The sequence below is a fragment of the Lepidochelys kempii genome, chromosome 8 (assembly GCF_965140265.1).
Source record: "Lepidochelys kempii isolate rLepKem1 chromosome 8, rLepKem1.hap2, whole genome shotgun sequence".
Lineage (NCBI taxonomy): Eukaryota > Metazoa > Chordata > Testudines > Cheloniidae > Lepidochelys > Lepidochelys kempii.
The window spans coordinates 100,651,754-100,678,905 of NC_133263.1; the positions used below are offsets into that span (position 1 = coordinate 100,651,754).

Sequence of the window (27,152 nt, forward strand, 5' to 3'; positions counted from 1 at the left end):
GTAGAAACAGGAGGGGTTCAAAAACGGATGACAAATGATTAGATGCATGGAAATATTCTGTAGGAGGATAGGTTGAAAAGATTGGGACTGTTTACAGGGAAGACAAGGAGGCATACTAAATAATGAATAATTTAGAACAGGTAAAATGGATACAGAAAAATGGAGGAAAGAACAGGAATCTCGAAGTAGAACACTTACGGAATAACCTGCCCATATTTGGAGTTGCTCAGTTAGAAGTTGGTTACTCTCTGAAGCATGAGAATTTAGATCACATTGAAACCTTTGGGTTATCATTGTCATCTTTCTTGCGACTTCCCTTTTGGGGGTCGATGACTTCTATAGTCTTCTTCCAAAACTCATGATCATACACGAGGCTGTTGCGCAGATTGGCCTTTCTGAGGTCTATTGATATCTGGTCAATGTGCCGTGTCTTTGGTCTTCCCCTAGGTCATCTTCTGTCCACAATCATGGAAAAGCCATCCTACTGATATAGCTGTCTGATCTCCGCTTGATATGCCCATACCAATGTAGATTAGCCTCCCTCAACTTGTCTTCACTTGGAGAAACCCACATAAAGCCCCTTACAACCTCATTTTGTTTCCTATCATAGAATGTCCAACCATTTGACCATCTCAGCGTCTTAGTTTCTGCGATGGAGAGCATACTGATTTCCTTTCTGGTGGCTGGCCAAGTCTCTGTTCCATATGTTAAGATAGATAGATAGAATTACAGTTTTAAATACTCTGCCTTTTAACATTATTAAGGTCAGCTCCTACCATCTGCACCACAAAGCTTTAGAGTAATGCCAGGCATCACTCGGGGCGAATCATCCTAAGAATGACCATACTGGGTCAGACCAATGGTCCATCTAGCCCACTGTCCTGTCTTCCATCAGTGGCCAATGCCAGGTGCTTCAGAGGGAATGAGCAGAGCTCTCAATCATTGAGTGTTCCATCCCGTTTTCCACTCCCAGCATCTGGGAGTCAGAGGCTAGGGACACCCAGAGCATGGGGTTGCCTCCCTGACCATCTTGGCAAATAGCCATTGATGGACTTATCCTCCAGGAACTTATCTAATTATTTTTTGAACCCTGTTATAGTTTTAGCCTTCACAACAACCCCGGGCAACGAGCGCCACAGCTTGAGTCTGCGTTGTGTGAAGAATTACTTCCTTTAGTTGGTTTTAAACCTGCTGCCTATTAATTTCATGGGGTGACCCCTGGTTTTTGTGTTATCATGAACCATTGATACTAAATATTTAATCACTTTCACTCTTCTAAGCTCTCTGCGTATGATATCCTTTCTGGTGAGTCCTCTTCCCTCAGGTATCCTAGCCTTGATCTTACCAACATTCACTTGAAGTGCACGTCTCAAAACTATGTTGCCAGAGTTCAAAGTCGGGTTGCAAAGTCTCTCAATCTTTCACATATATCACTACGTCATCAGCAAACAGCAGGTTCCAAGGCACCTCCCTTCGTATATTCTCACTTAGCACAACCTTGACAACCACAAACATAAAGGGCCTCAAAACTGACCTGTGACACAGGCCAACATTTACTGGAAAATCTCTACTATGGCCCCGTTAAGTTTGACTATGATAATCACTCTATCATACATATCCTAGGATATCCATAGGATACAGAGGGCCCTCGACAAATTAGAGGATTGGACCAAAAGAAATCTGATGAGGTTCAACAAGGACAAGTGCAGAGCCCTGCACTTAGGACAGAAGAATCCAGTGCACCGCTACAGACTAGGGACCAAATGGCTAGGCAGCAGTTCTGCAGAAAAGGACCTAGGGGTTACAGTGAACGAGAAGCTGGATATGAATCAACAGTGTGCCGTTGTTGCCAAGAAGGCCAATGGCATTTTGGGATGTATAAGTAGGGGCATTGCCAGCAGATCGAGGGACGTGATCGTTCCCCTCTGTTTGACATTGGTGAGGCCTCATCTGGAGTACTGTGTCCAGTTTTGGGCCCCACACTACAAGAAGGATGTGGAAAAATTGGAAAGTGTCCAGCGGAGGGCAACAAAAATTATTAGGGGACTGGAACACATGAGTTATGAGGAGAGGCTGTGGGAACTGGGATTGTTTAGTTTGCGGAAGATTTGATAGGGGGAAGAGGGGGGATTTGATAGCTGCTTTCAACTACCTGAAAGGGGGTTCCAAAAAGGATGCATCTAGACTGTTCTCAGTGGTAGCAGATGACAGAACGAGGAGTAATGGTCTCAAGTTGCAGTGGGGGAGGTTTAGGTTGGGAACACTTTAGGAAACACTTTTTCACTAGGAGGGTGGTTAAACACTGGAATGCGTATTCTAGGGAGCTGGTGGAATCTCCTTCCTTAGAAGTTTTTAAGGTCAGGCTTGACAAAGCCCTGGCTGGGATGATTTAGTTGGGGATTGGTCCTGATTTGAGCAGGGGGTTGGACTCAATGACCTCCTGAGGTCCCTTCCAACCCTGATATTCTATGATTCTATAATCCTGGAGAAGACGGGGTATCCTTCTGGAACACCCTTCTGTTACACACTATACCATGTTTCATGGTCTCTGTATGTATATAATGTCTTCTGCAGTTTCCACGGTATGCATCTGATGAAGTGAGCTGTAGCTCACGAAAGCTCATGCTCAAATAAATTGGTTAGTCTCGAAGGTGCCACAAGTACTCCTTTTCTTTTTGCAAAGACAGACTAACACGGCTGTTACTCTGAACACTATACCAAACTATTTCTTACGGTACACAATTGTACGCCAAGACCATACTCAATTGCCATCTTTTTTCTCTGAACTTTTCCATGGGGATTCATAGTGCACGTATGGCATCAATTGTGCTCCTTGGCATGAATCCAGCCTGATCCTTCCAAATTTCAACCATTCCACACGGACACTTTTCAATAATCTTCTTCCATACTTTCACAGCAGGTGATATCAGCTTAATTGGTTGATAATTAGCACACATTATAATATCTCTTTCTTGTTTAAAAATAGGCACCACAAAGCTTTCACGCCATTTATCCAACATTTTCCCTTTCTTAAGAATATAATTAAACAAACTTATAAGATACTTAAAGCTTTCCATTCCCAGTGATTTAATTTCACCCACTAGTACTTCATCTGGCCCAAGTACTTTCCCCTTTTTAATTTTCTTAAGTGCCTCTGCAGCCTCTTCCTTCTGTATGCAATCTATCAGGCCCCAGTTCAGCTTACATGTTCTTAATTCCTCCTTTGGGTTCTCCTCATTCATCACTCTTTCAAAGTTATCACTCCAAACTTTGTTGATTAATTCTCCATTTATTTGCAATATTCCATATTCATTTATAGCATAAGCAAACTTGTTCATGTTCTCTCTTGCCCTGGCAAGTCTTTTGATGGTCTTCTCTCCCTCATGTCCTCTTCGTTAGTTATATAGCACATCACAGGCCACACTTTTAGCCCTCACAACACTTGTTTTGGCTGCTTTTTTTGCCTCCATGTATGCCATCTTATCTCTCCTCAAGCCACTGACCTGCTGTTTTTTTTATGAAGGTTACCATTTTTCACCCCCAACAGATTCTTTAACTTGAGGAGCCCACCACCCAAGTCTCCCTTCTTATCCTTTTTGTTGTTGGTTTAATCATTCCTAGGACTTCATGTGCCATTTCTAACAGTTTACTTTAATTTGAATCAGTTGTCCTCCACCCATCCCTGTGTGTAGTCAGGAAGTCTACACATTACTCTTTGTTTGAAGGTTTTCTCATTCCCATCTTTAAGTTGCCATCACTTAAGCCTCGCTGGTGCCCAGGGGCTCAGATGTTTCTGAGGTCTCTGCATTCTGAAGTTCATAAGGAGAAGTCTGTGCTGTCCCACAGTGCGCTCTCTGGGTATTCCCTTACAACTGATTATTTGTGATCTGTCTAAGAAATCCGTTTGGGACTTGTCCTCCACTGGCACAAGTTATGAGGTGGCTTCCCTTCTTCTGCAAGTGCAGTCACCAATCCCAATGCCAGACAAGTCTGTAGAACCATCTTCCCCCTCAAAATTTTCTGGTTCCAGTGCCTTATGACCTGCTTCATATCCAGCCTTATCAGTTCCACTGCGTACATTTTAGATCTGTTCCGATAAATGTCTTCTCATTGGATGGTATGTTTCTCGTAAGGCACAGCAACTCATTGAAAAACTTCTCTTTTGATCCTCTCCTAACTGTGGTGCACATCAACTTATTATATGGATAGTGAAATCTTGCCAACACAATTTAACATCCATTAGTCGGTCCAACCTTCTGGTAATCTCTCTCATATGCCTGTGCATAGTTTCATTTGGAATAGCTTCCAACATTATTTCAGGCAGTTGAACTCCCTGAGTAATAGATTTTGTAATCCTCCACCAGTTGGCTCTGCAACTTTCCCTATGATCTCTTGTATAAGTGCCATATTTACTCTTCGCCTCATTTTAAGACCTCGCATAGTTCCAGACTTCCTCCAGTGAATGTTCTACATTGCAACTTCCATATGTCCGCTTACTCACTTGCTTCTTTAACTTTAGCGGACTTTTCCCAGTTACAGTAGTCAAACAAGGCTGCTGTACCTTGCTTGCAGGGAACATCTTAGCTCTCTGAGGTACTTGACATAGACGTCAGTTCACATGAGCATGTCTGCTGGATGAGCGTTATAGGTCAGCCATCCAAACATGCGACCTTTGGTTTGAAATTGGAGTTTCCCTTTTCCTAGGTGAGCTGCCTACCAAGGGTGACAAGCTCCATCTGTCCTGACAATACCTTTGGTTTTTTTTAATAAACCTCTTTAATCATCATCAGTTTAGCGTTCCTTCTTCGCAAACTCCTGGTCAGCAAAAAAACATCCTTTTTTCCCTTTTATCTAGCAACTGTGCCCAACAATCAATAATTATTATAGACGGGGCTCGTAGCCCTGCCTATTATTAAGGTTGCCCAACATTTCCCATAAGACCCTATTTTCAGTAGCTTATAATTTTACCAGACTATTTGGGCTGAAATTTTCCATGCTGGGTGTCTGCCTCAGGCAGATCTTGGTTTTGAAAATTTCAGCCAGAATGATTCCCTCAGCTCTGAGGAAGAGGCTAGTGAAAGGTACATTTTGTCCATGTTTAAGAATTTGAGTGCCCTTTTCTTTAAACAGCTCTAGCATCTCCATGCTTTTGAGCAGGGACTTGAAATTTGTCGGGGGATGGCTCTGCGTTGTCCACATGAAAATCGCCCCGTATTTGGCCAAATTGTAAACCACTGAAAAATTGCAGTTCACACATGCTCAGTAGAGACTTCTTAAACTGGGACTTGCTGGACAAACAGACTGGAGCTAGGAACCAGTGGGCGGATACTGGGAAAAGTAAAGGGGGAGAGGTATGGGGGAGACAGATGGGATGAGGACCCTGAGAGTAAAGAGTGGGAGCTACTGTGGGGGGAGCAAAGACAGAGATCAGATGTGGAGCTGGAAAGGGGGAAGTGGAACTGGCTGGGCATCATGACAGGGCTTGTGGGAAGAGATCTGTGAAACCTACTGGCAAAGGTCCCATACCACTCTACTGCTGGTCCACGCTGAGGTTGACAATCTGCTATTGCTATCAGTTACTCCGTTAGCTTAAGTAGCAGAGGACTATGTGGTGGATCTAAAGGTTCCTTCCTTGCTAATATGATGCAACATGGTAGAGATCCTATTTTTTCAGTTGGCTATTTTAAAAATTGAGGGAATTACACACAGAAAAACTGTGTTAAAAACATTTTTAAGGTTGCAAAGTCAAACACTCAAAATTTATGAAATGCCAGAATTAAAATTCCCTGTGCAACCTTAATTTATCTCCCTTGTGCATATGCATCGTCATAGTCTTTAATTGCATGATCATATGCTGTTAGTGACTTCCTCAGCATCACAAAGGAACACTGTGGCAGCAGGAGGAATAGAAACCCATCCTCCAGGCAGCATTCAACTGCCTTAACCATAAGACCATCCTTTCTCTTCCTGCAGTCCTCAGCCTCATTCACTACATGCCTTCCAAATTCTGCAACAAATGAGACAGGGGTCATACAGACAACAGCCTCCTTTACTACACAGTCCTGTTTTATCTTCAGAAGAAATCCACTGCACCGATTGAGGCAGAGGTCTTGTGGGGAAAAAACAGTACTTGATCATGTAATGAGACTGCATCGTAATGCATAGACGTAAGGGGGCTGAATTAAATTTGCACAGGGAACCTTAATTCTGGCATCTCCTAACTTCGGAGTGCTGGACTTCGCAACCTGAATAATAATATTCTAACATAGTAAAGAGTTGGGGGGGAGGGGGAGAGAGAGACAGACAGACCACAAATGTGTAGGTCAGCAATGAAGAACATGTAAAAAGAGGCGATCCCCAAATCTTTTTTTTCTCCATGAACTCTTTTAGATTAACTCCTATTCTGAAAAGTTAAATGCATGGGGAAAGGTAAAACTGAAATCTTTTTAAAATGACTTTTTCAAGTAAAATGAAATAAACAGGGTGCATGTCATGAAAGAGTAAAATCCATCCGTTTGTTTTGCATGAACAGATGGAGGTTCTTGTTTGATATGAGCGTCTTTTAAAAAATTTAAGACTTAGAACTTTGCTATGTCTTGTAAGATGGAAACTGAACTTGCAGTTTCAGAAAACTGTTTTGTGACTTTCAGGAATTTTTTAGTGGTTTGGGGCTTGTTCTCCTGTTTCATTTTGGTGGAGGGAATTTCATGAATCTAATTCTTCTTGTAAGAAGAGAAAATGGGACTTCATTGCTGGGGATGAAATAATTGTTTAGCTTTTCTATACCATAGCAGTAGTACAGATATGACACAAACTGTACAGTTACAAATCCATGCATATAAAATATGGACAATGCTTGCACATAATTGAAATTGTGGCTATATTTTCCCAATGCACCTCTTTGAAAGGTTTTTTTAGCTCAGTGATACTCAGACTGAGGCTCAGGAGCTGCAAGCGGCTCTTTAATATGTCTCTTTGCAGCGCATGAAATGAAAACACTGTGTGATTTAATTATTAACCCATCAGGATGCTTTTGCTATGTTAACTAATTGTAGTTGATAATTTTTATATATAATATAAATAATATAATATAATAATATAAATAATTTTTATATATATATGTATGTATGTAAGCTAAGTATTTCCGCTGTTGTCAGGGCCGGCAGCAGCGTTCCAAGCAGGTGCTTGGGGCGGCAATGTTTCCGCGGTAGTGGCAATTGGGTGGCAGCTTCTCTGTTCTGCCGGCCACGGCGGCAATTCGGCGAGAGTTTCTCTCTTCTGCTGTCTGTGGCGGCAATTTGGTGGCAACAGTTTTTTTCACTGTTTGGGGCGGCAAAAATGATCGAGATGGCCCTGCCTGTTGTACTGCTTAAATATGAATATATAGTAAATTAAACAATGAATTCACACTACTATGGCTCTTTTGGGTAATGCCGGTTGCTAATTTAGCTCGTGAACACCACTGAGGTCCGAGGATCACTGCTTTAGCTCTATCCCAGAGGAGAAAGAGAGGATTGAACTTTAACTTTCTATACATTCCAAATAGAAAGTAATAATTTGTGTTTCTTAATTTAAAAAGCTTCACAGCAAAAAGTGTCGGCCTTCTTTAAACTAAGAATATTTCTTCTATTTTCCCCCCTCTCTTATAGGTTTAACACTGGTTGGTCTACACCAGTAAATGGAGAAGAGATCCATAAACGAGTGAAAAATATTTTAAGGACACACAGTGCTAGGCAAAGGCTGACATTTGTAAGTTTTATGTTTTCAAGCTAAACACATTAATTTGTCACAAAATATTTAAGGGGAAAAATTGTCCTTCCTACAGATTTTGTGTAATAAAAGGTTTCTTTTCTGTGAAAGTCATGGACAGTGTGGCAGGCACTATGTAGCCTTTATGGACAGGGCTTGTGGGTAACTCCCTCACAGAGTGTCAAGGGATAGTGACATTATGTTCATCTTTACATTTCTCTCTCCTGCTCCAATTTAAAATAAACTTAATAGAAATGTGTTATGTGGATTGAGAGAGCTTAATTCCCAAATACCTGAATGTCACCCAGTCAGGGATACTGTATTCAGCTGTTTTGTACAGGTATCTTTAATCCTCAGAGGCATGTTATTTTTTCTTCATTACCTGACCTTCTATGAATGGTGGAGGAAGAGCGTGTTCTGTACGTAAGTAAGGAGTTTATGCCCTAGATCAGCGTATTCCATTCTTCTCTCAGTGAGAACTTTAAGGGCATTTGTAGTCAGATAAGTGAACCCATATCCTAGTGTGTCTGAGTCCTAGAAATACAGGCCAAGATTTTTTAAAAAGTTAAGCTTCTCCATCCATAAAAGCCATTCTGCTCTGGAAAATGATTTTGTAAAATTGGCATAATGAGATTCCGTTTTTATGTCTCGGTGACTCTAGGTCAAATCAATTTACAAGTAAAAAGGTTTTATTATAACTGCCTAACTCAACCTGGAATCTGAAAGTCTATGTGTTCATTCTGGCTCATGCTCCCCCAACAATAATTCTGTAGTTGAAATGCAATTAACAGTGCTGCTGATCTGTAAGCTAGGCTGGAATCCAAGTCACTCTCCTATAGCTGTGTCGGCGAGTCAGAGGTAATGAGAGTAAAAACACTAGTAAAATTCAAATTGGAGCAGATCTACACAGTAGTGATAATACTTAAGAGTTTTCATCCATGGAATTTAAAGGGTTTACAAAAGAGAGCTAGCGTTAGTGATGGGGAACCTGAGGTGCAGAACAGTGAAGTGACTTGCCAAGGTCACCCAATAGGTCAGTGGCACAGCTGGGAATAGAAACTGGTCTCCTGACTTGCAGTGCTACCCTATCCAAAGACAAGAAGGGATTGTCTCTTTTTTTTTTTATAACACTCTTCAGAGTACAACTGCGCTTAAAAAAATCAAATCTATGTAGCCAGAAATCTCTTTAGTCTGAACCTATTTCCTGAAGTTTCAAGTTGCTGAACTTAATCTGTCCTTTGTGCTTTGTTGACATACTAAACAGTATGACAGTCTGTTAAATGCTTTTGTGATGTTCCATTTAGGGCATGGCTACACTTGCAGATGTAGAACTCTATGAGTTAAACCAGCCCTCGGGGACCGCAGTAGGGAAAGCGCTGCAGTGTGTCCACACTGTCCAATTCAAGTGCACTGGTGTGGCCACATTAGCAGCTCGTGCAATGGCCACAGAGGGTAGTGCATTGTGGTAGCTATCCCAGCATGCAAGTGGCTGCAATGTGCTTTTCAAATTGGGGGGAGGGGGGAGTGTGACAGGGAGTATGTTGTATGTTGGGGGAGAGTGAGTGGGTTTTTGGGGGGGCTGATAGCATGTCAGCATGCTGTCTTGTAAGTTCAGACAGCAGCAGACCCCCTTTTCCCCTGCCTCTCAAGCAACATTCCACACTAATGGTTGCTTTGTCCTGCAGCAGATAAGCAGCCGGCTGTCAGAAACGGAGCTTTGAAAGGGCATATCCGCATTCCTACAGCTGATTCCAAACAATGACAAGAGTGGCCACTTCCAGGGATTATGGGAAGTTTCTGGAGGCCAATCGCAGAGCAGTAGCGCAACACCTCATTCACACTGAAGCTGGGGCGTTTCAGCCAAGACGCAGCGAGCATTCTGCTTCTCGGGGAGGTGGATTACCAGGAGCGCTCCAGCTGCAGAGTCCAGGCACTCTTAAGTGCCTTGCCAGTGTGGATGGGTCATGAGTTAGGGCACCCAGGGCTGCTTTAATGCACTCTAACTTGCAAGTGTAGCCAAGCCTACAGTCTGATAATTCCCCTCTTGAAGCTCTACCATTGTATTGGGGTGAATAGTGTTGAGAAATTTCCCTTCGCAAGATCTCTTATCTCCAAAGCACAGACTTCTCTTGTCACTCCACCTGTGCGTGCAACATAGCTGAGGGTGAGCAAAACATTTTATATGCCATAACAGCTTACTGCAGCACTGAGTGTCTTAAGCCATTCTTTATTGAGAACTTCATGAATACAAACTCCTACATCTTCAGCTCTCTGGCACAAATAGCAATTACGCCTGCACTCAGGTTTCACTGCGACAGATTAATGGAGTATGGAAAGTCCGTTTTGGTCAAAGGTTGATTTGAGATGTTGGTGCTATCACGTTTTTTGTCACTGGACATGAAGGAAGGAAGGAGGCTTGGTCTCATCTTTATCCTCAACATTCTCTTAATATTAAAACATTCTCGTTTTTCTCCCATCATGAAAATCTTACTGATTCCCAGCTACTGTATCATACTTTCCCTCCCCTCTTGATCATATGGACAATTCCTTCCTACCAACTCTCTCTTTGACACCTTGTAGACTAGCTTTCTGTAGAGTCAAGTGGCAAAACTGCTCTTACTAAAGAAACCCATATGACAATATCTTGGCAGGATCTAATGGCTTGAGCTCTCTCTCTTCACATTTGAAAGGACTGATAATGCCTCCTTGTCCCCAGTCTTCCAATTCAATGTACTGTGTCTTGGTTTTTCTCCTTCCTTTTTAACTAGCTCTATAGTACTTTTTTTTTATCTTCTCCTTCTCTCCCTCTCTGTCAGAGTTCCTGGGACTCCATTCTTGACTCTGTCCTCCCACTCTCTCTGGGTCATCTCATCCATAACTATCTTTACAGTAGTAGTTACCCATAAATCTACTTCTCTGCTTCTTGTTGTTACTTCCAATTCTACATCTTGCTGCTACCTCAGATTCACGATAGTGAACCCAGGCTTGGCTATTCCCCTACCCCCATTTATCTCTGCTTTTTCCTGAATTGGTTCATACCATCACCATTTTTCCTGTATTACAGGCTCTCATGCCTAGGGTCATTTCTGATTAGTCTTTGATTCTTCTGTCCTGTCCAAGCCATTGCCCAAACTTGTCATTTCCTTTTTTCACAACTCTTTCAAAATTAATCTCTTCTTTTCACACCCGCTGCCAAGGTGATAATCCATGCTCTAGTAATTTCCTTCCTAGGCTACTGTAACCTCTTCCTCATTGGCCTTCTCCTCTTCTCTTCTTCCCATTTTAGTGCATCCAAAATATATCTGCTAAGATCCACATGTTGTCAGAGCTCTCCAATAGCTCCACTCTGCTTTTATACTTTCCCTCATCTACACCCCTAACCCAGCCTCCTCACTATGTTCTGCCATACTTCCTGTTTAACTCTCCCGTGTCTCTTTTGCCCACTCTTAAATTTCATGTCTCCTTTCATGCTCCCCCACTTCACACTCCAAGTTCCATGCAGCCTCTCTGGGTATGCTCCACTGCTACCTGGCCTGTGCCTGCGGGGCTTGGGATAATGGGATAATGATTAATTAATAATCATTAATTTGTGTTGCACTATCCTCTGAACCACCAGTCGAGGATCAGGGTCCCATAATTCAGGGTGCTGTATAACATCTGGTAGAAAGACACTTCTTGTCCTAGAGAGCTCAAAATCTAGGTTGTGATAGGAGGCAACAGGTAGGTGAGGCAGATGAGGAGGGGAGGACAAGGTAATAATACAGCAAACAAATTAGCATACAGGAAACAGAGGTCTTGGCTCAGGTCTCCACTCCTGTCCAAATTTGTTATACTTACGGAAGAGTCTCTAATTCCTGTTATTCCAGAGAGCATGGGCCTAATGTCTCTAACCTTTACAAATAACCACAGACCTTGAGATCAAGTGCAACATCAGCCAACTGGGTTTTGCTAGTTTTTATATCTGTAGTGCCTTCTGAAAATACTGTGACCAAAACTCTGGAGACTATTCCAAAGGGGGCCACTACTGCTCCAATTATAATGTGTGGAAAACTAGAACTGGGCAAAATATTTCATCTGAAACTCTTTCACCAAAAAATGCAGATTTGGGTTGACCAAAATGTTTTGTGGATTTGTTGATTTTGGCAAATGGTTTCAGGTTCAGAACAAGAAAAAAACAGGAAATGTTGAAATGAACTATTTTGCCTTAATTTAAATGAAATATTTTGATTTTTTTGGGCTGGCTTCACCAGGAGATGTAGGTATCATTCACAAAATGGAAGCGAAGGTGATGGCAGTGCCCCACTTATGCGGAGTAGCTCAGTGGTTAGAGCACCCACCTAGGGAGACTCTGGTTCAAATCCCCCACTCTGGAACAAGGACTCAGGTCTCCCGCCTCCCAGGTGAAAGTCCTAATCACCAGGCTATCAAGTATTCTGGGTGGCGCTCGCCATCATCTCCGGTTGAAGCTGTTCCACATAGTATATCCACTGGGCCAGAGAAAGTGAGAACAACTCTATACTATAATCCTAGTGGTTATGGCGCTGACCTGGACTTCAGTCCCTGCTCCTATGAATATTTATTTGATTTATTTTTGTTTTTTGGACCTGCTAGCAAACCAAAAACTCTGTTATTCAGACAGCTCTATGGACAGCATCTTCCTGTTTACATTTGATGCATCTTCTTATGCCTTCCAAAATTTAATTTGCTTCTGGCAAACATTTCCGGGTTTATCACTGCAGCTGATTCCTTCTGCTTGGTGCTTTGTAGTGTGTGACTGCTGAGGGCAGAGTCAGATTTCCTGTTTACACATGCACCCTCATTACCTTCTATTTCTCTATGATAAATAGCGTTAGCCTTTCCACTGTCCTAGGCCATTCAGTTTGCTCTCCATTTTATTTCTTTTTTTCCTTATATTCACTGTCCTGTTTCCCAGTTTTGTGTTCTCAACCAGTTTGATTATATTAACGGCATATGTGAAAAGTAATTTGTTCACTAATCCTTGCAACAGTTGGCTTCTGCTGAAAACATCCTTTAGCTTCAACTCTGTATAGTCCTTTATTCTATATCTGCACAGTAAGTGTGGGTAAGTAAAGGAAGGGTGTGACACTACACCCCCATATTCTTCATAGAGATATTGTTATGATATGATTATGGCATAACAATGATGTATTTTATACAAGATAGATTATGTGATGTATCATTGAAAAGGTTATGATTTACTGAATAAGATTATCCTATCTGTATACATTTTTGTTTCTGAAGTTAGGAATATTGTCTATGCATCTATTACAAATGTGTTTACACCTGGAGAATGCCCATTAGGCAGAATGCAATCAGTCTAGATGTCTGGTTGGGAAGGGCCATTAGGGGGAGCAATAGGTTTTAGAAGATGCTAATCTCCCGCCAGGGGAGCCTTGCTGAGGATGCTGCAAACAGCCTCTGAGTCATGGCTGCGGTGGCCCTACAGGGACATGTGACCCAGTCACCTGATATTGGACTCCATGATAATACTAGTGTTTTTCCGCTGACCGGGGCACGGGAATCAAACTGGGACACAAAGGGTTCCCACCATATGTAAAACTATTTAAGGCAGGGGAGTGACATCATCGTGGTTGGTTCTTCGCTGGCTCCCTGCCCAAGATGACTGCTGTAAGAACACCTAAGAAACAAAAAGACTGAGCTGGGGGAGAAGGGCTGAACCCAGGCTAAAGGGTTATCTAGCCTGAGAAAGGAATAGCTGGAATTTTAAGCTGCAAATCAAGTGCAGCTTGCCTTCAAGATTCTCTGCAATTTGCCTAAAACAACATTTAGGGTGAGAATTTGCTACACATCTCCAATTTCTTTAATAAATTAAACTTAGATTGTGTGTTTGTTTTGTTTACTAGGTAATCTGCTTTGATCCGTTTGCTTTCCCTTATAATCACTTACAATCTATCTTTTGTAGTTAATAAACTTGTTTTGTTTTGTCTAAGACCAGTGTGTGGAAAACATAACTGTGGGGCAGAAAGCTGTGTATATTCCTCTCCACATTGAGGGAGGGGGTGAATTTTGTGAGCTTATGCTATACAAATCTCTGTGCAGTGCAAGACGGTATAATTTTGGGTTTACCTGCTGGAGGGGGGTGTGCACATGAGTACTGGTCAATTCCTTCGCTGAGCTTTCCCATGCAGAGCTGATCTCAGCATCTATGTGAAGCTGCAGCTGGGTGTGTCCCTACCTGTAAGTATGCTGGTAAAGTTGAGTCTGACGCCTGAGGAAGGGCTTGGCAGGCTGCACAACAATACAGCGGAGAGGAAACCCAGACTGGTGGGTCAGACGGGCCAGTGGTACTCCAGTTTCAAGTGGCACCCTGGCGGGGGGGAACCCATCGCAAAGGGATTCCTACCTTCTAGTCTTGGTTGTTCTACTGACTTTCAGTGGGTAATATGCTACTTACCTTTCGCACAGGGGACCAATTCTTTAATGTTTGTTAAGCACTCAGACGATGAAGAATCCTAAGTAGTTTTTAAGACTATCTCTGCAGAGTCAGTAAATATATCATAGTTACCTTAAAGTCTGGTAAACTAAGTACATACCCTTCTCAGCCCCACATACCTGATTTAGTTGGGGATTAGGTCCTGCTTTAAGCAGGGGGTTGGACTAGATGACCTCCTGAAGTCCTTTCCAACCCTGATATTCTATGATTCTCCCTGGAATGAACATTTTTTGTCCTCTAGAATGCCACTAACTGTTTAAAATGCATTACCTGTCTGACAGTGACCTATTATAATGAGCTAATGAATCTTTATGATTCCATTTTCCCCTTATGCAAGATACAAATGCAGTGCTGCTACCAGCATGCGTCCTAGCACTCAACCCTGTGTGTGTATAGTAGGCATGAGTGACTGCCATCGTCTGCTCAGGCCCTTGGATGGACAGATCCCAGAAATTCTTTCCACTTTATTACCTGAAAATTATTAGCTGAGTTCCAGTGATTTTAATTAAAACTGATCATAAGTAGGATTTGGTTCATTACACCTTTTCCTTTCTCTCCCTCAAGAAATGTAAGCAGTTTAATAGTCATTTACTAAATGGAAGGAAACTATTTTTAAATGAAACTATTGTAATCAGAACCCGGGCTAATGAGAATTTGATTTCTGTTTTTTAGGATGAGAGTAACTCATCAAAAGGAGACTCAAGTAAGACCAGAGAAGTTTCATGTAAAGACTCATTATGTGGCAGTGAACTACAGAGCAGGTATGAAGTTTGGTTATGTGGTCCTATCTGGTAATTGGTATAGAAACAACATGTACACCACATGGCTAACATCTAGCTGCAAAATGGATACTTAAAGAATTCATTTTCTATTTTAAATTATGCTGTAAAATGGCCAGATGGTTCTCTGAGTTAGGCTTACTAAGATTTTTTTTTACTTAAAAGCAAAAATACACTTAATTATCATTGTGTCTTCCATGCTGCTCTGACTGACACTGTGTCAGTGTAACCTTCATTAATCCCTATTTTCAGGATTCAGAGTAGCAGCCGTGTTAGTCTGTATTCGCAAAAAGAAAAGGAGGACTTGTGGCACCTTAGAGACTAACCAATTTATTTGAGCATAAGCTTTCGTGAGCTACAGCTCACTTCATCGGATGCATCTGATGAATTTGGATTTTATCATCTCAGCCAGAGAGCAAATTTTCTATTTTTAAAAAGTATTTCGTTATCTTTTAAATTACAAAAATGTGAAAATTGATGCTTAGTAGCTAGACAGCTTTTCCCAGGCATGTAACTGAGAGAGGATTTTTATTTTTAAATTTAAGATCAAGTGTTGTACTCTATGCTTCATCTGTGATAGGGTGGACTAAACATAGTACTAGACAGTTTAGTGTATGTATTTCAGATGAGACTTCAAACACTGAAGTCCTGTCTGATTTATATAGGCCTAGTATCTTCGGGCACTCTTCATCTGAAGAGATACTTGCTCCAGCGTTCTTAATCATAGTGCATTGGTTCAGTGCCATCCTGTACCCTAGAGATGCTTGAAACTCGGGGTGGGGCTGGGAGGAGGGCTTGAGAAAAGGTCCGTTGGTGGTAGTTTGTGAAACACTTCGGGATTTCTGAAGATGAAAGGCACTATATACATCTAAAACATTATTAGGTCTATGTACCTTTGCTTTTTGTTTTTAAAAAAGCCCTCCAGAATTGCAGTGCTAAATCTAGGTGGATTTGACCTAAAATAGCTATGTTTTGACACTTAAATGTGATGCAAACTTTCACAATGATTGCCAAGTCATCATTGTATATGCAGACAGGAAGAACATTCATACTGTGCAGTGTAGTGAATGTGTAACTTTTAGTGGTTTGCTATTAGCATCGTTTAAAAAACCCTACATTTTAATTTCTGCAGTTAGGGTGTAACTAAGGGTTACGATAACAATCATTCTCTCTTCTGTCAAAGAGCACTTACTTTTCTCTTTATCAAGTTTTAAAGCAATTACTAGGTAAGTTGTTGGTAACACTTCTATACTTACTGCCACCGCTTTATCATAAGTGTATCCCTTATGATCCCTTACCCTGCCAGTTGAAGCAAACAAAGTATCTGTATGTCTATGTACACGCGTCTCTATATTGAGACAGCTTTGGGACTTTGATGTTGAAACGTCAAGCCTTGGGGGAAAAAAAAAAAAACAAATCCCAGTACTACAGTATTAAGAAATGACGGGATATGAAATGGGGCACTCAAGTTGGGAAAGTACTGCATCTTGGAGTTAGACACTGGCAACACTAATTCCACTCCACAGAAGGCAAAGAGACATAAGAACTCAAGGATAATCTGACAGCTCAGGGTTTGCACAGTTTTTGTCAACAGGATACAAGGACAGAGACAAAGTTCAGAGGAGGACATGGTACTGCCGACCAAATGTTTGCAGTAAAGTAGATGATTGAAAACCACTGGGAGTATGGAAAAGGTCCATCTTGTGTGAAATATTTAGTGTATGACTCACTCTGAAAAGAACTTCTGGGACTCCTAAAGGAGATGTATGAGGGAATAAAAGCACATGATAGGTATTTCAGAGTGGGCAGTTGTGTGCAGAAATCCTGCTGTTAATGATTTGTGTGTGTAATTCCCAGATCACTTTGCTCAGATGGTCAGGATGGTTTCCAGTTAAGACAAGAGACTGGCTTTTCTGTAACATGGCTGTCTTTGTCCATACCAATGCTGCATATCTCATGAGCAAGCAGTGACTAATGGAAATACACCAAAAATAGACAGCCCTTAAGCTTTAAGGCTTTGTCATGACCTTGATATGGAATTTGCTGACTTTACTCTCATTCTTGATGAGTCAGCCATGTTTGCCACTGTGATGGTTTTTGAATGGAAGCACATGAGGAACTTTAGTTTTTCTGGCCCAAATTACGTTTTAGTAGAAGAAAGTGAAAATACAGACTCTAGGAAGCACTTTGTCTAAATAAGAAAGTAGAACTGTTCGTTGAGTTGTATATATGAAGGAGGATGCATTGTCCTAGTAGGATATTTATTTGCTGGACTGAGGTCTGTGGCTTCTCTTCTGGAGGACAGGTAGTAGCATGGGCTGTGCAAAAGAAAATACTAATCTGGTATCTTGACCTAGCCCCAATTCCTGGAGGCCTCCAATTCTACAGAACTGCCCAAATTCAATGTGGGACTATGAGGATCTCTTGCTGATTTGACATTCCCTGTGTGTTGGTTTCTTATGTGTCAAAGTTGTAAAGTGCAGTTCTACCTGGCTGGTAAGGAAAGCTATGTTTAATTTACTGCAAATAGTCAATTGATTTAAAATGCCAGGGCCTGTTTTTGGCGAGGGGGTTAAATGTCAAGATGGCCTTTATGCATTTTCAGCCTTGTGTCCACAATTGTGGGCACAGGTGATGCCATTTTTACCCAACTCCCTGTTTATATAGCATGTAGACTGGCTTCCAAATTACATTGTTTGTGCCCCAGCATGTAATTGTAAGTGGAAGATTATACCTTCTGTTTATCATGTGCTATAAGAGAGGCCAGGGTTTAGAGATCTGGCCCTAAATCTCTATCCTTCCCCACCCAATTCCCGTTGTTTTAAGTGCACCTTTCAGTGGAAATCTCATTACAAGATGCTGTAGCTAGCTAAAAATACACTCATGAATAATTTCACATATGTTGGTTAACTCATTTATCCCCTTGTTTAATACATATTAACTTCAAGACAGAATATTAAGACCTGGAAATTCTGTCACCCTGCTGGAGTGGTGTGACTTGACTTGATCAACATATTCATAAGCCACACAATTTTGAAATTTACCTGTAAAATCAAATCTTACTTCTATTTTCTAGACAAAAATGGACACCAGTAAACTTCACGTAGACAGTAGGGTTGTGATCTGAACCTTTAGAGAAGGGGGTAAACATTTCAAAAACACCAAGTCATTTAGGTGTGTTTGGAAACTTTACCCCAGAACTGATTTTTACCTTTTTAATTTTTGATGATTTTTACCTTTTTAACTTTTGATGATCTAATTTCAAATATAATAACATAAAATCTGACTGGCTGGTTTTATTATAATGCAACCATTTATTTCAAAGCTTCTAACAGAAAGCAAACAATCCATGGAGCTTAGATATATGAATGCATTAAAATTTGTCAGTGCTTGGTAATGAAGACTTTCAGAGGATAAATTCTACTCGATGGTTCTAGGAAAATGAATTATGGAAGCTACTGGTATATGAAAATCTTTTCTTACAAATATTAAAACACTGACAATAATGGGAAGAAACAAGTAACATTCCATTGCCATTATATCATAATGTATTTGGTAAAATATATTTTTAACCTGAGATGGTGAGGACAGAACACATTATAGCTGCAACTGCAGTCATTTAATTTACCTTGAGTAGATTGTCTTCATATTGAAATAGCTGCTCATGGTTACATTTTGACCTTCAAAGGACACAAATCCTATGTAGCTGCTGCATACAAGGCTCAATGCCTAGTCATACTGCCAATCAAAATACAGTAAAGCAACCACATTCTGTTCCAAAACAAATTCTGCCTCTATTTCGGAGGTATTTATAAAGGGTACTTGGTTACATGAACGAAGACTTCTGTATTTCAGTAACATGGGCTTCTGTTTCTTAGAATAATTGGGGTATAATTATATTTCTACTTGTAAAATGTCACTGTTGCTCAGCACTGTATCTGGGTTCACATTGCATTTACAGACTCATGTTTCCTCTTCCCCTCAGATTGATCATTTTGGCTTTGCTTATGTTAACAGTTCATCAGTTCAGCAGAACACCACCGTTCACTTGGATAATGGTGAATATTGGTCCAACCGTGCAGCTGCGTATAAAGGAAAACCCCACAGAGCTATCTTTGAAGACAGCCTGGAGAAAATATACAGAAACATGTACAAAAAAGCTTCTGGCACCATTTCAAAAAGAAAAATACACTCCTGATAGCAATACAACCAGAAATGTACAGTGCACAAGGTTACTATTTTTAATGAGAAATATTTTTGTGTAACAAATATTTGTACTCTTATTTTTTAACATGTACTCTTCACTGGGACGAACTCTTATGGGCTAGTGGGGCTTTGAGGCTGGGACCCCAAAAGCAAAATGTTAAAATAAAAAGAAAATCCGAAACAATTGAAGGTAAGCAGGCGCATTGTTCCCTTAAGAAGCTAGGATGGTGCTCTTTCACCCACCCCCTCGTCGTCTGTTTCAGTTCTGAAGCAGGTGCTGAGTAAGCTGGATGTTCCTATCAGTCATCAGTGCAGGCTTTGATTGTAGCCAACTCTATTTCAGTTATTAGCAATTTAATTTAAGTGGTTGAAAGCGACACCTGCCCCGGTGTTTAAAGAGCTAGTGAGATGATCATAGTACAATACTATCTGTTTAGAGGGATTTTTTTAGAAGGATAATGTCTGCTCATTCCAGGTCTGGAAATGGAGAAGGGAAAAATTCTGAGAATAACCCTGTAGCTGTGTTGAAAGTATTTCCCAGCACTTTCAGCCATGAACTTTCTATTAATGTCAAGCTCTTCTGAAAATAACTATCTCTATATTGCAAAAAGAAAAGGAGTACTTGTGGCACCTTAGAGACTAACCAATTTATTTGAGCATAAGCTTTCGTGAGCTACAGCTTACTTCATCGGATGCATACCGTGGAAACTGCAGAAGACATTATATACACAGAGACCATGAAACAATACCTCCTCCCACCCCACTCTCCTGCTAGTAATAGCTTATCTAAAGTGATCACTCTCCTTAAAATGTGTATGATGATCAAGTTGGGCCATTTCCAGCACAAATCCAGGTTTTCTCACCCTCCGCCCCCCCCCCCCCCACACAAACTCACTCTCCTGCTGGTAATAGCCCATCCAAAGTGACCCCTCTCCTTACAATGTGTATGATAATCAAGGTGGGCCATTTCCAGCATAAATCCAAGTTTAACCAGAACGTCGGGGGGGGGGGTAGGAAAAAACAAGGGGAAATAGGCTACCACCACTTTCTACAAGCCATTACCCTCTGATCCCACTGAGAGTTACCAAAAGAAACTACAGCATTTGCTCAAGAAACTTCCTGAAAAAGCACAAGATCAAATCCGCACAGACACACCCCTGGAACCCTGACCTGGGATATTCTATCTACTACCCAAGATCCATAAACCTGGAAATCCTGGGCGCCCCATCATCTCAGGCATTGGCACCCTGACAGCAGGATTGTCTGGCTATGTAGACTCCCTCCTCAGGCCCTACGCTACCAGCACTCCCAGCTACCTTCGAGACACCACCGACTTCCTGAGGAAACTACAATCAATTGGTGATCTTCCTGATAACACCATCCTGGCCACTATGTAGAAGCCCTCTACACCAATATGCCACACAAAGATGGACTACAAGCCGTCAAGAACACTATCCCTGATAATGTCACGGCTAACCTGGTGGCTGAACTTCGTGACTTTGTCCTTACCCATAACTATTTTACATTTGGGGACAATGTATACCTTCAGATCAGCGGCACTGCTATGGGTACCCTCATGGCCCCAAAGTATGCCAACATTTTTATGGCTGATTTAGAACAACGCTTCCTCAGCTCTCATCCCCTAACGCCCCTACTCTACTTGCACTATATTGATGACATCTTCATCATCTGGACCCATGGAAAAGAAGCCCTTGAGGAATTCCACCACGATTTCAACAATTTCCATCCCACCATCAACCTCAGCCTGGTCCAGTCCACACAAGAGATCCACTTCCTGGACACTACAGTGCTCATAAACAATGGTCACATAAACACCACCCTATACCGGAAACCTACTGACCACCATTCCTACCTACATGCCTCCAGCTTTCACCCTGACCACACCACACGATCCATCGTCTACAGCCAAGCTCTGTGATACAACCGCATTTGCTCCAACCCCTCAGACAGAGACAAACACCTACAAGATCTCTATCAAGCATTCTTACAACTACAGTACCCACCTGCGGAAGTGAAGAAACAGATTGATAGAGCCAGAAGAGTTCCCAGAAGTCACCTACTGCAGGACAGGCCTAACAAAGAAAATAACAGAACGCCACTAGCCGTCACCTTCAGCCCCCAACTAAAACCCCTCCAACGCATTATTAAGGATCTACAACCTATCCTGAAGGATGACCCAACACTCTCACAAATCTTGGGAGTCAGGCCAGTCCTTGCCTACAGACAGCCCCCCAACCTGAAGCAAATACTCACCAACAACCACATACCACACAACAGAACCACTAACCCAGGAACCTATCCTTGCAACAAAGCCCGTTGCCAACTGTGCCCACATATCTATACAGGGGACACCATCATAGGGCCTAATAACATCAGCCACACTATCAGAGGCTTGTTCACCTGCACATCCACCAATGTGATATATGCCATCATGTGCCAGCAATGCCCCTCTGCCATGTACATTGGTCAAACTGGACAGTCTCTACCTAAAAGAATAAATGGACACAAATCAGATGTCAAGAATTATAACATTCATAAACCAGTCGGAGAACACTTCAATCTCTCTGGTCACGCAATCACAGACATGAAGGTCGCTATCTTACAATAAAAAAAACTTCAAATCCAGACTCCAGCGAGAAACTGCTGAATTGGAATTCATTTGCAAATTGGATACTATTAATTTAGGCTTAAATAGAGACTGGGAGTGGCTAAGTCATTATGCAAGGTAGCCTATTTCCCCTTGTTTTTTCCTACCCCCCCCCCCCCCCCGACGTTCTGGTTAAACTTGGATTTATGCTGGAAATGGCCCACCTTGATTATCATACACATTGTAAGGAGAGGGGTCAGTTTGGATGAGCTATTACCAGCAGCAGAGTGAGTTTGTGTGTGGGGGAGTGGAGGGTGAGAAAACCTGGATTTGTGCTGGAAATGGCCCAACTTGATTATCATAGACATTGTAAGGAGAGTGATCACTTTAGATAAGCTATTACCAGCAGGAGAGTGGGGTGGGAGGAGGTATTGTTTTATGGTCTCTGTGTATATAATGTCTTCTGCAGTTTCCACAGTATGCATCCGATGAAGTGAGCTGTAGCTCACGAAAGCTTATGCTCAAATAAATTGGTTAGTCTCTAAGGTGCCACAAGTACTCCTGTTCTTTTTGCAAATACAGACTAACACGGCTGTTACTCTGAAACCTATCTCTATATTGTAAGAAAACATCTCTTCTTCATGCATCCCAATGTAACAATGTCTAAAAGTTTCCAGGATCACTTTCAGAGCTCGTCGGCGAGAGCCAGATGCTCCATGCATGCATTATGAAGTCCCTGCATCACAATCCCACCAAATTTGGAGCCTGTCCTTACTATCCTGCTGGGGATGTATTGGCAGAAATTGCATCTTTTCATTAAAGGCCACCAAATGTTCGGCAGTAGTTAGATGCTTTCCCAGGAGAGGGAACCTTTTCAGCCTCACATTGAACAGCTCTCACATTAACAGACCAGGGCAAGCTGCCCATCTGAGTGATTTAAAAGGGCAGGCATGTCCATCTCCTGCTCTTTTCTCCCATTTCAAAAGGAAATATGTATCCTGGTGCATTCGCTACAGAAGCAGGTAGCTGGGACAGATTCAGTTACACTAGTGCCATCTTTTATATCTTGCTTTTGGACAAAGGATAAAACTAGCTGTACAGATGGCAGAAATCTAGGACTATAACCTGCCAACATACAGGGATAGAGTAAATGTTGGCCTACTCCTATCTGGGCTTTCTTACTAAGATAACCTAATTGATTTAAGGAAGCAGCCGGTGAACGAGTAAGTCAGGTGGAGAGCACATTGAAAGGCTGTGCATTGCAGCTTTAGGAAAGGGGGCTTTTGGAGGAAGTGTACTGAATACAGACATTTCTGCTCCCGGTAACAGCTAAGCCAGTCACTGGATTAACAGCTCCACGTTCCTGGCCTTGATCATACTTGGCCCTTGCAGTGCTTTAGCTTTTCAAACTGCAAAACAAAGATTAACCAGTTATTTAATTCTCACAGCCTCCTATAATGTAGAGAAGCATTATTAAGTCTCTTTTTAGAGATGGAAATGTACAGCACAGACTTATCCAAAGTCAGGGGCTCACCGGCACAGCAGGGTTTAGAATGTGCAAGTTTCTGGATCCATTAAACTGGGCTGCTTTTCTTTGGCTCCAGTCCTTATTGGTCTGTACTACAGTAGTTTCTTAATCGATAAAATTGGCCAATGAAAAGATGGCAGGAAGAAACTATGAAGACCACTTATGCATCACGAAAAGCTAAGGCAGGATTTGATTGGTTCTCTGCCAGCACGTGACCTAGAGTTACCCAACCGACATCTACATTGCAAGTGCAGGTTGAAATGATTTCCTGAGTGTGAATGAGCACTCAGCCATGAGTCCTGTCTTCCTGCCCATGCAGTCAACCCCTCTTTGTTCAGGACTCCCTCCTGGCCTGACCCCCGATGTCATAGCTGAGTGCAAACTGTAAGCATGCATGTACATTACTATTGTTCATGTAACCAGAGCAACGCTGGTGTATACCCTAGGCATGCTAGACCTGCAGGATATGAAGTGTGTACTGTGTATGCACACACTCTGTGTGCCTCACCTTGACTGCTTCCGGTTGTCTAAAAAGTTTTAGCAGCCGCAAGCATCCTTCATAGTCTCAGCAGGACAGGTGTAATTGTGGTGTATGGACTAAGAATATTTTGGATATCACCTACTGTTCTTTGTTTTGCACTTTGGCCCATTCTTTCTCCGTGGTATAGGAGTGCTACTCGCTGCCACCCATCTCTGATGGTTCAGCCAATTAGTTACTAATTTCAGCCCCATTAGTTCAATGCGTGGGAGGTGTTGAACATACAGAGGTGCCATCTCCTTGCATGTGAGACTGGAGACCCCAGCCCCACATGCGCAGCCAGAAAATCGAGGGATGGGGAAGACAGGGGAGAGAGATCCACCATGAGTTGGAGGATGGAAAGAAAGGGTGGGCTAAAGGGGCAGGAGTTTGGTGGGAAAGATGAGGCTGTAATTTAAGTTCCATTTTAGCCTAATTGAAAGGTGGCAATCCTGGTTCTTTAAATTTTGGGGGAACCTACAGGCTTAGTCTGGGCTTCCTTTAGGAAGAATTGGAGAGGAAAAGAAGCGTTCATATCTGAATTTTGCTGGATAGGAATATTCTCCCTTTGAAGTTTTGCTATATAACATCACTTGTGCAATAAATTGAATGGCTACCCTTTGGTCCTACTCCTATCATGTGTGTAGATGTTTTGCCTCTTAGAATCAGCTAGTATCATCAGTATCAGCTAACCACCTCTGTGATGGCAGGATTGTGCTTGTATTATGTACACCAGGGTATAGCTAAGGGTTTTTTTCCAAACCCTGTCTTGGAATCCATTTCTGTTGTTGGGGGAAACTTGTATATGAAATGGGACTTAAGAGTCAAGGTACACAGCTCTATCCATTTGAAATCTGCAAGCCGCTTTTAACACAAGTTAAAGAGGCCCCCCTCTCCTGCTTGTGTGCTTGGCTAACCTTCTATTAATACACCTCTAGCTCAAGTGCAGAGAAGACTGATTCTCCTCCGCTACTGCCGTGTGCGATAAGTATAGACTCAGGCAGTGAACCAACAGAGTAATAAACTGTGATTGTTTAGTGCACCTTGCCTTCTAATACAATTTAAATCCCTTCTATCAAAGGCAAATTTCTAGGTTCCTGAGCTGAGCTTTAAATAGCATTTTCTTGCTCAGTCCTTATCTTTTGCCATCCACAAAGTGGTGTGTTAGTGACAGCAGGATGGCATAATTCCACCACCACCATTTTACCTCCTAAAGGAAAACTGCCTACTCAAATCGAGAAATAATGGGATAGATTAAGAGAGAATTAGCGTTTATTGCATCAGTCTTTTTATTTCTTTTTTTCCTCCCCTGGGCTGTCATAGCTCATGAGTAGTCTAACCAGACATTATTTGCCTTTTTGGTATTGTATGTGACACAAAATGTAATCAGCTTAATATTTTAATCACTTTTTTGGGAGTCAAACTGAGGCTACTTTTGTCTCAGCTCCCACTGGGGCAGAAATTTAGTTTGTGCAAACACAAACTGTACAAACAGTGGGGCTCAATCGTAAGTCAGGCTCTTTGCTAAATAGCAGTCACTTTAAAAATCCCTCAGCATTGCCCTGCAGTGATTAAGGGGTGGAAGTGTCAAGCTCTTTAAGGATCAGCATTATCTAGCTTCCCAGGTAGCAGGATAGAAGCCTCAGCTTGGTCCCTTGAGAATGTCAGATGGAGCGGATGATGTGGAATCCCTTGGGTAATGAAGACACTGAGAATTTTTAGGCTCAAATTTTGAACTGCTTTAAACTCATTTGATGAGGAAAGTGCTCCAGGTTCTATGTACTGTGTGTGTTTTGGGTTTTTATACACTAGCTCTCCAAGATTTCTTCACCTGCAGTTTTCAGTGAGTCACCAGAAAACTAAGAAATCTCTTAGAAGAAGCAAGAAGCTGGTCTTCTTTGAGTTGTGTCCCTGTGGGTGCACATGCATCCTGTGGCTCTGATTGGAGATTTTTGGTAGCCGTGCCCATTCAGACGTAGCATGCACCCTACACATCTGCATGCCCCATTTGAGGCTACATAGAGTTGTGTGGGTGCAGCACCTGCAGTTCTTTCTCACCCACCTTCCCTTCACAAGCTCCTGGCCATATTGCAGACTTCTACTTCAGCAAAGGTGGCATGGCCAGTTAATGAAGCTCTCCTTGAGCCAGCCCAGACCGTCTGGAAAACTCCCGCAGTGGCACCCCCTACATGCAAGTGTGCCAATAAAAAATACTATGTCCCCAGCCAGGGATTTTGAGTTTTTGTTTTCACATCCAGCACCCAATTCTCTAGTCGTGGACACAGTGAACGCAAGGGGGTGTCATTTCTAAAGCTACCCCGTATAACAAGGACCAGAAGTGGCTGGAGCTTTTTGGTCATAAAAGCTACTCTTTGGCAACATTACAGTTTGAGATTGTGACTTACCAAGCACTGATGTTGAAATGTAACTACCTGAATTAAGAGATGTTTAATGCATTCATTGACCATTTACTGAGATCCGTATAGATCAAGTAAAGCCTGCAAGGATATCTTTCTTGATGTGGGCTGCACAGCAGCCAGGTCTGTTTCCACTGCAGTAGTGATGTGCGGACTCCACAGGCACCTCAATTCATTCCCTAAATGACTAGGTCTACACTTAGGTTCCTGGAGATATACATGCCTGGAAATAAAAAGAAATTCAGCAGGTCTCAATTAGTGCAAAGATCCCATTCTGCTTAATTTTCCACCCTCCGTAGACCATCTGAATTGCCGGCTAAGAGGTCAAGATTTTCTAAAATGGAGCCAGTGACTAACTTGAATACTTCATCCCAGCCGATTTACATTTCCCAAACATCATTTTTGAGGGTTTGGTCGGGAGTTTGAACCACCTGATAGGGTTTCGCGGCTACACTATTCCACCCCTTTCCCTTAATTTGGACACCGTCTCTCGCTATACCATCAGGTTTCTGTCTCCCATGCATCAGACAAATGGGTATCAGTGACTGTTACTTCTGGTTATATGATCCAATTTAACTCCATCCTGCCCTTCCACCCCCCTTTTCCTTCTCCCTTCAAGGACCTTCTCAGCTTCTTACTTCCCAGGTATATAAAACACCATGGCAAACGACTTCAGCAGACATTTTATCCTAAATTGTGAGTGGGAGTTGGACTTGTGAGTCTCTATAAAATATTCGTAACTTGGGGGTTTCCAGAGATTGACTTTTGCACCACTGCAGCCAACACGGAGTGCAAAAAAGTCTGCTCCAGCAGAGGACTCAAGCCTTTATCTCTAGCAGCCACCTTTCTCATTACATGAACAAAGGGTCTTAT

At 42.1% G+C, this 27,152-nt stretch overlaps 1 protein-coding gene across 5 annotated transcripts in view; it reads left to right on the plus strand.

Annotated features, from left to right (window-relative positions):
• SPATA6 (spermatogenesis associated 6) overlaps positions 1-19,834 on the plus strand; it is a 57,927-nt gene extending 38,093 nt beyond the window's left edge. For 4 of the 5 annotated variants that reach the window (XM_073357771.1, XM_073357774.1, XM_073357773.1 and 1 more), the window contains 3 exons: positions 7,650-7,749; positions 14,897-14,985; positions 18,989-19,834. In XM_073357771.1, coding sequence (XP_073213872.1) covers positions 7,650-7,749; positions 14,897-14,985; positions 18,989-19,268 — 469 coding nt within the window. In that variant the 3' untranslated portion in view covers positions 19,269-19,834. The remainder of the gene's footprint in view (positions 1-7,649; positions 7,750-14,896; positions 14,986-18,988) is intronic. The other variant, XM_073357772.1, reaches the window with a different exon arrangement.
• The last annotated feature ends 7,318 nt before the right edge of the window (positions 19,835-27,152 follow it).